Source organism: Natator depressus, chromosome 16 (genome assembly GCF_965152275.1).
Source record: "Natator depressus isolate rNatDep1 chromosome 16, rNatDep2.hap1, whole genome shotgun sequence".
Lineage (NCBI taxonomy): Eukaryota > Metazoa > Chordata > Testudines > Cheloniidae > Natator > Natator depressus.
This window is the reverse complement of record NC_134249.1, coordinates 14,746,895-14,761,770: the sequence shown is the minus strand read 5'-3', so window position 1 is coordinate 14,761,770 and position 14,876 is coordinate 14,746,895. Positions and strand designations below refer to the sequence as shown.

The 14,876-nt window shown below is 46.3% G+C and overlaps 1 protein-coding gene across 1 annotated transcript in view; it reads right to left on the bottom strand.

Annotated features, from left to right (window-relative positions):
* The window catches only part of PRRX2 (paired related homeobox 2), a 68,841-nt gene extending 54,587 nt beyond the window's left edge, over positions 1 to 14,254 (bottom strand). The window contains exon 1 of the mRNA XM_074973470.1: positions 14,011 to 14,254. Coding sequence (XP_074829571.1) covers positions 14,011 to 14,254 — 244 coding nt within the window. The remainder of the gene's footprint in view (positions 1 to 14,010) is intronic.
* Positions 14,255 to 14,876: the final 622 nt, after the last annotated feature.

Sequence of the window (14,876 nt, the reverse complement as noted above, 5' to 3'; positions counted from 1 at the left end):
ATTTTTGACTAAAAGAATTTTTTTCATGAAAAGCATCTACTTTCTGTGGGGAAAAAATGCAACTTTTTGTCAATAAACCAAAAACCTGAAGGATTTTCAGGTTTTTGATAAAAAATGTAATTTTTCCATGAGATCCTCCTCCCCCACCAATTTTCTGACCAGCTTTATCACTGTATTTTGCCTCCTTTTTGCTGTTTACTATTTGCATTTTGCTTGAGACTGGTTGGTTTCACTTCCTGTTTGTCATCAGTTTCACTTCTTGGTTCTCCTGCTGGGACAGAGGAAAGGCCTGAAATGCCCTTGACCCAGAAAGCTCCAAGGAATAAAGTGAGTTGTTTCTTCTCCTACTTTCCTTTTTAATTTCAGGCAGAGGACATTCTGCTCCACCACTTATCTCCTTAATCTTCCCTTTCTCTATGCTTTCTTTCCCTGCCCCCCACCTTCTCTCTTTGGTTTAAAATTATTTACTTTCCTGCACCAGGAGATGGGCTTGTCTGGAGAAAAGCATTAAAATGGTGCATTTGAAAACTGTGTTGGAATTGTGTAGGTTGTCACTTTAATTTGTAAGGGGGTTGCTGTTCCTGCTTGCAGGCTAGGGGGCTCTGTAGGAAAGCAAGAGATCCCAATTAGTCTAGAGACAGCTAGCCTACAGTAAGGTGGGGTGAATTGTGTCACTCTCTTTTAGGGAGCAGCCTGCTTTGTCTCTCTCTGTCTGGTTTGGGCTCTTGTGTGTTAACATGGTGAATTCGAAGAAATAATGTTGTTATGTTACAACCTCCCAGCAAGAGTATTTCTGTTTTTATTTAACTTTGTGTGTGTGTGTGTCTTGAATGCAACAGAGGATGTTTTCCCTTAAAGGCTAAGTCCCGCCCAGAAGCAGGGTTGTGTCAATGAGGGGATCTAATCAGTCACTTAGCTCTAGAAGAGGGAAGAATCATAGGGACCTATGATTCTTTCAACTGGTTAAAGACCCCATATACTGTGTCTACATATAGGTACGTGAAATATTATTGCTCTTATTGTCCTGGTTGTTGTTTATATTCACACTAATTTACATTAAAAAATCACTCTAGGATCACTGGTCCCAGCTGCCATCTTGTATGTGTCTCTGTTCCTTTCTTCATTTACAGCTGCTTCACATACAACAAGAGCAAACTTCCCCATTCTGATGGCTAACTCTTAACATTTGGGGCTGACTCCTTATCAAAAGGAGTCAGCACCTAGCACACTGGGGTCCTGCTCCAGGACTACTGCTCCAAAGCACTACGGTAATATAAATAATAATAATAATGACAAACTGGCTTGAAATCAGTCCATTCTGGTGTCCAAGACTATGAGGGGGATGAAATATTCTCAGTAAATCACTGGGCTCTCCCATGAACTGGGTGTTGCACATGGACTGGTCCTATCTGAGAAGGCTTTCTCTAGCCATGCTGTATGAATTGTCTCTTTTTTTCTGGGAGCTGGGACCTCCAGGTGCCTTTGAAAAGTCTGCAACGGGCAAGTGTTTCTCCTGAGTGACCGTATTTAACTTTGGTGCGGCGAGCCCTTGCAATGGACATCTGAACTTACAGAAATATCTCTAGGAACCCTGACAAAATGGATAGTTCCTAAAGGTTTGTAGCTTTAGCCAGCGAGAAACAAACCAACCAAACCAACTCTGCGTTTCACAATTTCCCCCCATCTCCAAGAAACACCAAAAGTAACTGTACTGTTTGAAAAGGCATCAGTCAAGGCCTGCTGGCTAAAATTATCCTTCTGCTTTATCATCTTGAGAACATTAAGGGCTGTTGTTAACAGATGTTTTGCGTTAGACGTTATTTGTTAGTCTAATGAAAGGAGGTGAACAAGCTTTCAAGACCTCAAAAGTTCTGCGTACAGTTTTATATGAGAGATTATTGCATTGCTCTGGTAGAGAAAAGAGATCCTTGCCAATTCACTTGGCATTTCTTCCTTTGATTTTGTTGTTTTCAATCATTCTGCGTTGTAATTTTTGATCTAGTTAAATGTCCCATTTAATAAGTACTGCACAATGTGTATTCATGTGCACAGCTGAACATCAACAAATAGATGGATACTTTTGGTAGTAGTTGGAGACTGAACTGGCTAGCCGTACCTGTGTTCTAGCAAGGAAGAAAGCAAATTATCCATAAAGCAAATGCTACATGTGAAGAGGGGGTGGTGATGACCATGCAGATGAGAAGCAAGAGATGGTGATGGCTGTTTGCCAAGAGCCACTTGGAGGAGAAGACAGTGTCAGTACATGGACGTCTATGGTGGTGGCTTTGCGATGCCATTGCTGGAGAATGAAGGGTGTGTGGGGCCAAGAATGAAGATGAATTTGCTATGCTAGCTGTGGGAGGTGCAGTCCTGATATTCCAAGAACAAGGAAGAGGGGCAATGCCTGCATAGGGCTTTCTGCTGGCCAAGGGAATAATCTTTTGGGTCTCTCTGCAAGGATCTCAAAGTGCTGTTAATCCTCACAGGAGCCGATAAGGTAGGGAACATGTCTTTATGGATGGGAGGAAAACAGGGACCCAGAGAGGGGAAGCGACTTGCCCTAAGTCACAAAGAGGATGGGCAGTAGAGTCAGGAATAAAACCCAGGGTACTGGAAGTCACCATAGCTATTCTGTGTGTTGGGCCTCCCTGATTCCTCACAGCAGTGGCCTTTCGGTATGTATAAGGGGGTGGGGGGAAAGAGTTGGCGTGGAGACATGATGCAGTTCTTCGTTCAATGTGTTTGTGTTCAGGACACATGGCGAGAATGGCATTCCCACCCTTGGGACCCACTGAATGATACCATTCCAGAGACCTCGCGTCCTGGAGGGGCCACAAGGATGTTGGACTCTGGGCCTCAGGTCCTTCATGGAAATGCTTCATTTTACTTTTAATGTTAATAAACTTGTTGCCACAGTCTGTGCTGTCAGCCAACAAAACTGCATCTAGGAGAAGGAGCGATGGCCATAAAAAGAAATGAGGCATAATGTCGAGGGCCTGTTTCAGTTTAGGATGACAATAAAAGATAAGGTTATCATGCGACCCCTCTCCTGTCATCACATTGTCTCCCCTCCATAAGGGAAAGCATCCCAGATGTGCAGTGAGGGTGAGACTGGCTGCAAAGGGAGGACATGCTAGTAGGTTCACCTGGTCTGTATTTGGATTCTGAGTTCAGACATGGCTTAGGAAGCCAGTCCTCAGTTTAAAGGGAGCTCTGCGGAGTATTGGCTCAACACTTGACACTTACATGGTTGGACAATTCCCCCCCCCCCCCCCCAGTCCGCCCCATTTTTATTCAGCTTCTGATTAGTAAGTTTTAGCTCCCAATTTTCCCATCACCGAATTACCTAGATATTCAGGTGGCGGGTGGGAATCAGAAACACTTCACTTCCATGGTGTCTTTCCTCAGAGAAGCTCAAACACCTTCCCGAGGTGTGTAAATATAATTTATCCCCATTTTACAGATAGGGACACTGAGGAAGGGAGAGGTGACGTTATTTGCCAAAGGTCACACACTGAATCAGTGGGAGAACCAGCAATAGAAACCAGGAGGCCTGATCCCAGACCTGTGGTCCAACCATTAGAAAACAGTAGGGCCCAATCCTGCAGACACTTACGGGGCATGATGCTTACTCCTGCATGGAGACTCGTTGACTTCAAGAGGACTACTTGTGCTAGTAAGGACTATGCCTGGCAGTAAGCGTTTGCAGGATCAGACCTCAGTTAGCAGTTTGGACATGTGGTGCTAAAGTACGTGCAATGAGAATTAGTTAGGAAACACCCTTTATGAAAATAATATCAGTTCAGGAAACTAAGGGCCAAATTCTGCTCTTTGTAAAACAGGTGTAAACCTGAAGTAACTCTGCTGAAGTCAATGACGTTGCTCCAGATTGACACCAGCGTTGCAGAGATCAGATTTAGTCCCTATGGATCAAATGTTGCCATCTCTCAGATCTACATGGCTGCCATTCAATACAGCACAGGGGAGGGCAGGGGAGAGAGGAATCCTTGCCTTGCTGCTCTCAGCCAGCATGTACTTCTCTCCCAACGCAGAGACCCACATTGGTGGATGAGGTTTATGATCGGACAGAGGAAATTGGCATTCCCCCTACATATGGTCTGTGGCCCACACATCATTAGCCCCAGATGTGGAGCTAGCTGCTACTCTTCATAGCCCTGGATCAACAAGGCACTTAAGTATGTGCTTAAGTTTAAGCATGTGAGTAGTTTAATTGAAGTCAGTCAGCCTATTCACATGCTTAAAGTTAGGCAGCTGCTTAAGACCCTTGCTGAATCAGGGCCTGTGTTAATAGGTTTTGGTTAATTTGGCAAGGTGGGGTATGACCCTTACGTTTTGTAATTACTATTTGCATAGCACTATCAGGGCACTATCAGTATTTATTTGGGCAGTGGTAGCACCTAGGAGTCCCTGCGTGGCCCAGGAGCCCACCGTGCTAGATGCTGGTCGTACAAACAGAACAAAATGCTGGTCTCTTCCCCCAGCCACTTGTGCTTAGCTGGGAAGGTTTAATGTCTGGCATTTGGGAAAGAATTTTAGTCTAGCAAATGCTACAAATACAATCTACCAAATATTAGAAAGCAAACATTTACAACCCCTCCCATCCCATCTGCCTTCTTTTTTAAAGGCAATATTCCTTTTGGAGTTCTGCTTTGGTTTGGAAGAGATGCTGAAATTCTACTTGCGCTTCGATGTTTCCTGTCATTCCCACTGCTAACGTGGAAATGCCAGGTAAGTGAATAGGAAGGTCGACATTACAAGTAACTTGTGTGTTAACGTGGAAACTTTAAGGCCCTGATCCTAATCTTGCTGAAATCAATAGCAGCAGACCCCTTAACTACAGGTGAAAGGTCAGGACCCTGAAATAGCAGTCGTATACGTGATAAAATTGTGGGCCCATTGAATCCAATGCACAAACAAGGAATGCAGAATTGGACCCTGTGATCCTGTATCCCTTATGTCAATACTGGGTGAAATCCTGGCCCTCCTGAAGTCAATAGAAGTTTTGCCACTGACTTCCATAAGGCCAGGATTTCACATAGTGACTTCGGTTAGACAGTGCATAGAAGTCAGGACTACAGCCTGGAGCCATTCAGCCAAAAGACCTGCGTGCCATTGTGTGCAAATCTCTGTTCCGGGCACAACAGCAATCAACAAAGCAAACAAAATGTTCGCTGGAACAGGGAATGGGGTACAAAATAATACGGAAAATATTCCAACGCTATTACATAAATCAATGGCGCAGCCTCATCTGGAACACTGTGTTCAGTTCTGGCCACCCCATCTCAAAAAGGACACAGCGGAAAGAGAAGGGTGATGAAAAGGACCAGCACCCCGGAGGGGTTTCCATAGGACAAGAGATCGAAAAGAGTGAGGCCGTTTAGGGGGGATGAAGAAGAGGAGACCCGAGGGAAGTGTACAGCGTAATGACAGGTACAGAGAAGATAATTAGATGCTCCTATTCACCTGCTTGTGATTTACATGAGCAAGGGACAGACGATGAAACTGAAAGGCAGCACATTCAAAACCGATACCAAGTAATGTTTTTTCACCCGGTTAGCCTGTGGAACTTATTGCCACAAGATATCATTGGGACTGAGAATGCAGAAGGATTATAAAAAGGATTAGACTTTTACATAGATAATGAGAACAGCCCCAGCTACACTAGGCAGGGCATGAACCAACCAGTAACTGACGGGGATAAGAGTTAGGAAGAAACTTTCCTTACGGGCAGTTTATCCCAGAACTGCCCTCATCAGGGTTTATTGCCCCTTCCTCTGAAGTATCTTGTACTGGCCACTGTGGGGAACAGGATACCAAGTAGATGGGCCACTGGTCTGATCTGATCCGGCAATTCCTATGCTCCCTGTGTTTATACAGCTCCCTCTATTTATCCTACACTCCTTGTATTTCCACATCTCCATTGAAAGGACCTATGGAGTGCCAGTTACTCATGGGAGGGGTCTACTGTAGCTTCATTTTCCCCAGTACTTTATGGGGGCAACAGTTTTTGGTCTCTTCACTTTCCCCTTTATTCAATCCCTGCTCCGCAACACCCCACTTTGGGTGACCTACGAATGGTAACAACATGTCGAGGCTGCAGAACAAGATTCTGGCAAGCAGACCGCTGCCGCGGCTTGCAGAGCCTGAGCCCCATAACCACCATCAGGCCGCTACCAAAGGCGTGTGGCATCGCTTTCACAGCAGCCTCTGGCCCCAAGTAAGGAACCAGGGATGTATGATCTAGTGCTAACAGCAGGCTTGGAAGCCAGGGTTATCCTGGGTTCGAATCCGAGCTGGGCCACTGCCCGCCTTGGTCTATCAGCCCACCTGTAAAATCGGGTAGAAGAGCAGGACTTTGGTGAACACCAGATTTTCCCCCACCTCCGGGAACTGTGAGCTATGAAAAACAGCAACCAGCCCTCCAATTAATAAGTGCTACATAGCGGCTATTGCAGTGCTCTTAGCCCCAGCCCATCAGAAAGCCAGATGTGGCTAAACCAGGCCTGTGTTACCCAGCCAGGACTTTCCAAGATTAAGAGAGCGTGCCTGAGATCTTCAAAGGAGCCGGCCGCTCTTCATCTTCCCTTTTCCCCTGTTGAACAGTTTCATTCCCCTCCCTGTGTGGTCGATAAATCCTCCTGCTTTCCTCCTGTGTGGACATTGCGTGTGCAGTGGATTGTTGGGAGTACGCTCTATCTCGTACTGGTTTTTCTAGCTTTCCCTTTGCAAAGCACTTCTACTACCCACAAGTTCGTTATGCTGCTCTGGGCTCCCCTGTAGATAAGATGGGACAGACTGCTGGGGTAAAATCCATGATTAACCCCTTACATTCCTGCTCTGGTAAGTGTCTTGGGCACGTAGAATTGCACCGAATGAACATCCTATCACACACAGTAATGGAGAACTTCTGAACATATCAGTGGAGAGAGTTTTTCCCGTCATAAGCTTTACTTAGACATTAGGGCTTAGGGATCCCTTAGGTTGAATGGTGAGATCCTGGTCAGAAGAAACAAAGGCAGCTGGAAAAGTTACTTTTGTTTCTGTCCTGCACTGGCTGGTTGATTAAAAAGGCTTTTCTGTCTCTCTGGTCCTCTTTAGTTTTCTGATATGAGCACATAGGAAATGTAACATTACATGGGTTCACTAGCAGCAAAGTTTCCAAGCAAGTTACAAAAAAGGGTCAACATTAAACTTGGAAATCCAGCTCACTCCCCCATGGCACTAATTGATTACAGACGCCCCTCAGCTCAGGGGGGAACTATTCCTTCTTACCCGTATCCCCCTGAGCTGTCTCCCCAAGTGAAGCCCCCTGAGATACCCTGATTTATTTCTGTATATCTCTTTGCAATTTCCCATTATCTCCCCCACCACACACACACACTATACACCAGGCAAACAGGGAGGTGCGGTGGAAGTTGGGTTGGGAACTAATCACTGGCTTCTCACAGGATCCGAATAAAACCTTCTGTGGTGCCCTCGATCTGCGAGAGCCTGCGACTGATTTATAGCTGCTGAAATCAAACCCTCCCTGTCCATTTCTTGTAATCATATCAGGAGAAGAATTACATGTTTTACATTCAAGGGGGAAATTTATTTGCTTTTTTAAAAAATTTGTCTTATGCTCGTTAAGAAACAAAAACTTGGGATTTAGATTATTTTTTTTGAACGTGCAGAGCGAAAAAATTGGAAAGGATAAAATAATTCCACATGGCAGGGAAGTTTAACCAGTCCCTTTGCTATGTAGGTTTATTTCAGTTGCAGTGGCTGTCTGTTAGTAGCTCCTTCTCTATCCAGTGGGGAGAAAATTTCAGCACTGATTTTATTTCTTTGCTGTAATTTACCGTGGATTAAAAATGAAGCATCCAAACGCTTCACTGGTGTCCAGCTGCATAGCTCCACTGAGGCCAAATTACCCCGTCTAAGGATGTGGCCCAAACGTCTAATTTCTGCATGTGCTTGATTTATTTTAATACTCCTAATTCACACCTCAGAGTCTGACTTAGGGAGACCAAGGCACGGCTTTTTTTGTGGCAGCCTCTTTGCAATGTTGTCTTCTCTTTGTAAATCTTTTTTTTTTTTAAGGGTCATCTCCTAAGGTCTTGCCTCTGTTCTCACTCCGGCAAGCTCCTGCTCCCATAAAACTTCAGTTTACCTAAGTAAGGAGTGAGCAAAACTGGAGTAAGCACTTAGGAAACGGTTCCTTGGCAATAAAGGAGCAATCTGGGCCAAACAACAAACTGGTGTAACTCAGCATAGCTCAATGGAGCTGCTTCGAGTTATGCTAGCTGAGGACATATGACTCTGCAGTTTCATGAAAGTGACAGAAAGATTGTTAAGTGCAGGACTTCAGCTCAGTCCCTTCTAACCACTCCTCTGCTAATTTTTTATTTGTTGCTATTATTCTATATTTATTGGCGCTATGGAGGCACATTTTTCTCTCTTTCTCCTGTACAGCCCCAGAGCATCACAAAGGGCCGGACGTGTTTCTAAAGGATCTGCTCTAGGAATTATTTTGGGGAAGTTGTCCGGCCTGCGTGTTACGGCAGGTCAGGCTAGATATCCACCAGGGTTCCTTCAGGCCTGGGAAGCTGTGGATCTATTAGCTTCACAAAGGTGTCTGGGGGCTTTAGGAGCGGGCTCCCTGCTTAAAAGGCTGTGGACCCAGCGAATATTAGAAAGAAGTCGGCTAGGCATCGGACCACGGGGGCCTGACTGCGGCGGCCATCGACAAGGCTATTGCTCTCGGCTTTCCCAGGCTTCCCATGTGCAACACAGACCCAGAATGAACTCCATGGCAGGACGAAAACCAGCAAAGGAGGCCTCTGGAAGTGAGGAGGTATTCATTTCTTTAACATACACAAAACTTGTCCTCCTATCGAAAGGGGTAATCCTGCAGCCCTTTCGCACACGAGCGAGTAGAGCTGTCCCTGGGACTTCAGTGGGACAACTTGTATGCGTCAGGTCCTCTCTCGCCCAAGTAAGGGCTGCAGGATTGGGCCCTTGTTTTCGCAAAGCAGCCATTCCTCTTTCAGGGCAGGACCACGAGGAAACGGACGCGGTCAGAAATAAAATCAGCAACTTTGCAATCAGTCCCAGTTAAGAGCCATGCCTGGGAGTGACTTTGTATTGCAGCCTGCCACTGACCTGACCACAGCGGGGACACTGGTTAAACCAGCAGGCCTCTGATGGACAGACGTGCAGGCTAGAGTTAGGTGGAGGTGCTCTGGGGTCTCTCCATCTGCTGCATGGGGTGGCTCACTACAGTGACAGTTTTAACTTGCAGCTCCCCTGGTGCTGGTCTGGGACCAACACTTTCCAGTAATTCCCTTCCCTACGTGCAGTGACTTCGAAAAGGGTTTGAAGGGCCCTTGGTTTTCTCTAGCAATCAGTTACATCAGCCTTGAGACCTGATACTTGCCGATGCCGTTCTTCCTAGAGGACCCTCCAGAGCAATGTGCTGACAGCAACAGAGTTGCTGTGAACATGTTTATAAATCAAAAAAGCTGATCCCCTCCTGCCCCCCCCCCAAAAAAAGTAAGAGGAAGGAATAATAGTTTTAAAAACGAAACCCTGTGCTCTCTGCTCGAATCAGGCTCCCTGCAGCTGAGCTCAGTGTGCCATGGTGGAAAGGTTTAATGAATGAGCTTCAGATAACATCAGGTTTCAGAGTAGCAGCCGTGTTAGTCTGTATTCGCAAAAAGAAAAGGAGGACTAGTGGCACCTTAGAGACTAACCAATTTATTTGAGCATAAGCTTTCGTGAGCTACAGCTCACTTCATCGGATGCATCCGATGAAGTGAGCTGTAGCTCACGAAAGCTTATGCTCAAATAAATTGGTTAGTCTCTAAGGTGCCACAAGTCCTCCTTTTCTTTTTTCAGATAACATCGTTAGCTGATAAACTGATAACACTGCCCGAGTTCTCCCAGTCTTGAGCGGTGGAACGAGGAATCTTAGTTTTTCTGAGTACAACCCCCCCCATTTGCCTAAGTGATTTAGGAGCCTTTAAAAGTCACGGTGATGCCTGAGTCTCAGTGAAAAATCAGTGGGACTGAAGGCTCCTAAGTCATTTAGGTGCTTTTGAAAATGTTGCCATCTGTCTCATCGGTAGAAATGGCTAGTGTCATTTAAACTAGCCTGCCTGATTGGTGGGCCTAGACAGCTATTAAGCCTTACAAAACTGGCATTTTCTAGCCTTCCAGGCAAATACAGCAACGTATCGAACCTATGCAGGCCAGCCGGATCCTCAGAAACTCACTTTTATAGGGAGCTAAAACTGCTCAACTCACATGAGTCACCTTTGAATCGGTGGCAAAGTTTGTCTGTGTACATATTTTCCCCAGCATCCCTTTTCCTGTTGCTCTGCAATCCATTGAGGGCACTATATGTTATCATCACATGGGTAGCATTTAAGATTATGATAATGAAGGGATCACTGCAGCAAGCCCTTACTCACATGAGTAGTTCCAGTGTTGTCCACTCCCATAAGGACTGTTTCCAAAAGGGTTTTTCAGGATTTAGCCCTAATTCTCAACCCATGTCTCTTGGGCATTGTTTAGAGTGGGGGAATACTAGTGTAGAGGACTGTAATGTTCTAACCATTTTGGATATAAACACCACATAGATGGGTTCCACTTGTTGAGATTTAGCAATTTTCCTCTTTTAAAATTGTGTTTATTTTCCCTGTATCCATTTTTTTTCTCGTGTATCAAATATTTTATCGACGAAACCCAGTGTCATTTGGTGGGAAAAACGGGATTATTATTTGATCGATATTTTTTTCCTACAAAGTAATCTTGTAGGAAGTGATTTGATAGTATTTGCCCCCCTCATTCTGCAGAGGTTCACTATAACCAGAATGAAACGGAGTACTTGTGGCACCTTAGAGACTAATGCTCAAATAAATTGGTTAGTCTCTAATGCTCAAATAAATTGGTTAGTCTCTAAGGTGCCACAAGTCCTCCTTTTCTTTTTGCGAATACAGACTAACACGGCTGCTACTCTGAAACCTATAACCAGAATTGCATTGTGTATACTTCATCGCTTAGAAACTTTGCAATTGCTACTTTGTTTTGCTGGAAAGCAGATGACGTTTCTTTGTGTAAGAAGCTTCCCATAGTATTTTACTCTCTACTCATCAGAGAAAATGTGCTTTGAAAAAGTTTTGTAATGTGTGTTCCAAAGTAAAGTTCCTTGGTTTGCTTTCCTATAATCGTTTTCTTTTCTTTCTCTCCATTGTATTTGCTTTCCTTTGGCATCTATCTATCTATCTATCTATCTATCTATCTATCTATCTATCTATCTATCGTACTTTGAAGGCACCTATTATGCTGGTATCTTAAACACAATACAAAATTAAGACGTATCAGAGTCTATATTCAAAAGTTATGTGTCCACTCTCCGTGATTTGTGAATTTAAGTGCTGGAGGTTTTCTGTTGCAGATGGTGTGTTTGTGTATATATGCTCCTTTGAAGGAGAGTGTCTTTCCTCCTCTCTGATTCAGTAACAATAACAGATAAGACCAGCCACAAAAATAAAAGAGAGACAGAGAGAAACCTGAGTGGTTTTGGTCTTTCCTTTTTCAGAGAGATCAGTGCAGAACTGTAGCCGATTTGCTTTCCAGCTTCTCTCTCAATATTTGCTAGAAATCAGTAGGAAGAACTTTTAAAAAAATTTACTAATATTTTTTTCTTGGGGGCAAAAAACCAATATCCTGCAAACCCCCCAAGAATCTTTCCAGACTGGTGAAGCGAGGAGGCAGCCGTGTTTTTGCATTGACTGGCGAACGTATTAGTCATTTTATAGATGCAATAGCTAGCCCAACTTCCTGGCAAGAATGGTGATGTGAAAAAGAGACCGTACATGGAGACTCTAATGATAAGGAATGGGATTAAGCAGCTTCAGTGTTGCATTCAGATAGATGCTAGTCACTCGACAAGACGTCGCTACCAGACTGAAAACAAGAAAAATGCTCGTTCTGCCTCAGTTTTAGTGCATCGGCTCTTTGGAGTGTGCTCCTTACGGGTGTTTACAAGTGCTCTGCTCCACTTCTTCAAGGGGTTTCTTTTCATTTTCTTTATGAGTTTAGAAGGAGCTGGGATGCCTACGTCCCAGTTTGCCTTCGGCTGAGAGGAAAAAGTGGCTATTGAAGCTCAGATTAAAAACCTAAACCAAATTATTTTCCTTACTTAAAAAAAAAGGGGGGGACGGGGAGTAATTTTTGATCCATAAATTTAGGATGGGTAGAGACCTATTGTGAATTTTCCAAAGAGAGATCAAATAATTGATCTTTTTTGGTTACCCAAGTTATTGGACAGCTAGGAACCAAACTTGAGTGTTTATGGCATTAAAAAATACTTCTGGCACTTTGAAGTTTGCTTTGTTTGGTTCAGACCTGTGATATTATTGCAGCAGACCCAGCAAAATATCAATATAATATTTTACCTTGGTGATTTTAGAAGCTTCCTTGCAAACCTCACACAGCGCTCAGTTAATTTTAAACCAGAGGCCGGATTCTGCCCCTCTGACTTACACTGAGCAGTACCTTGCTGTGTGAGTGGTCCAACAGGTCTCATTGCTATGACTTGTGGAGCAAGGGACTGCTTAATCTGAGTGAAGAGGGGCAAAATCTAACCCTTTAAAAATCAAATATGTGCTTGTTTTATTTTATTTTTTAAAATAAAGATGGGCACTCGCTTGAGACAGAATTGTTCAGTATTATCTGTTCTGGAAAATAAAATAATGGTCCAGATTTTCAAGAGTGACTAGTGATTTTTGGATATCCAGCTCAAGACACCTAAAAGCAGCCTGATTGTCAGAAACGCTGAGCCTTTGCTCTCTGAAAATTGGGCACCGTTCAGATGCCTTGAGTTAGGGAACCCAAAATTAAGACACCCAGAACTCCTAGTTACTTTTGAACATCTTGGTCAGGGGAGTATTTGGCCTGTAGCATTTCCTGGCTGAGTGGAATGATTTTATTTCAATCGGATAATCCCTTTGCTGCGTTCGTGCATTTAAAGTCACAGTATTCAGAACACAAGGTCTGTCCACAGGCCTGTTAATGGAACTCCCAAATAGAACCAGCAAATCACGCTGCCCGAACCCAGGGCATCAATACAGCTCTCCTTGAACACTGATGATGCTCTCCCTCTCCCCCTCACTCACTCCCAGGCACTTTTCTGTCTCCCATCCTCTTCTCCCAGCCCTCAGACCTGGGTCTCCAACCAGCCACCAGCCCAATCTCGCATGTCTATGCCCACTTGATCTGGCCTTTATTTGGTGCCGGTGGCCCACTGACAACTCTCTTTCTGTCACAGTTTGTAATGGGCAACCAGTGGCCCTGTCCCATCCGCAATCAGTATAGAGATGCTAGCTGCCCATTTGGGGATGTGTGTGTGTGTGTGGGGGGGGGTCCCATTCTTATCCCCACCCGCAGCACAAATGTCTTGGCTGAGTCCATTCAGGTGAGTTTCAAAATTAGCAGGAGAAATAAGTTAAAACCGGAGCTGGGGGCCTTTGTCCCATCCCAGCTGACGCTGAGGGTCTGCCCCTATGAAATCAGGTGCTCGGAAGCACTGTTGATACCCTGGATTTGTGCCCCCCACCCAGTGCTTAATTTGTAGTGAAAGAGGTGCCCAGGCTCGAGCAATATTTTGACATTCATAACTGATGTGGCAAGCGCAGCGGTGCCAGGGCTAGGGACGGCCAGGCCCCCAGGGGCGCCGGGGCTAGGGGCGGCCAGGCCCCCAGGGGCGCCGGGGCTAGGGGCGGCCAGGCCCCCAGGGGTGCCCCTGGCCCTACTTAAGCACTGCCCCCCTCCCTTCTCACCCATGCTCAGCTGTGTCCCTCCCCAGCGGCTGCTCGCCTTGTGCCTCTCAGGGATGCTCAGATTCTGCCCCCCACCCCCCACCCCCTCCCGGGCCGGTTCTGGGGGCGCCTCTCCCCCTGCCCCAGCAGTGACCCCCCCGCCCCCCCGGCCGGAGGTACTCACTGTCCTGGGGGGCCGCCTCGCTCCCGCTGCTGCCGCCGGACGGCTCCTGCAGCCCCTTGGCGCCGTCCCTCGCCTCCGGGCCGGGCTCCTTGCCCCCGTTCATGCCGGCCGCCACTTCCTCCAGGTCCAGGAGGTGGCTGACACTGAAGTTTTTCCTGCCCTGCGGGTTGTCAGGCGGCTCCAGGATCCGGCCGGGGCTGGGGCCGAACTGCTTGTCCATGCCGAAGGCTGCCGCGCTGTCCATGGCTCGCTCCGGCGCCCCCCGTGCCCCCCAGCCCGCCCCACGCCCCCGTGCCCCGAGCGGCCAGGCAGCCCCCCTGCCCCAGCCAGCCAGCCCCTCGGTCTCCCTCTCCCGTCCCGAGCGCTGTTCCGCCGTGTGCTGACGTCTGGGGAGGGGAAGGGAAAAAAACAAAACCCCAACAAAAAACCCCAAACTTTCCTCTCCCCTTCGCTCTGGAGTGGTTCAGACAAACGTGTCCACACACAACGCCCCTTCTTTGGAACTGACGCGAACAGCCCCCACGGCCCTCCCTCGACTTTTCTGCCCCCTCTTTTCTGCGGCAGAGATTTTCTAAAAAGAGCAAGAGAGAGAAACCACTTCGCTTTCTCTCTTACCCCTCGCGCATGTTTGTTCCCCCGCCTGTGCCTGAGAAAGTTAAGTGCTTCTATCAACAAGTGTAAAGTGAATGTGCTCAGCAGAGCTTCTACAGGGAAGGGCTTTTTCACATGTACAAATTCCACTGGAGAAAGATCTGACCCATGGTTTCGCAGAAGGGACCTCATAAAATCAAGCTCACACGCACATAAATGTAACCCCCCCCTTTCATATATACAACACACACACACCCCCGCGTCAAAATCTCTGG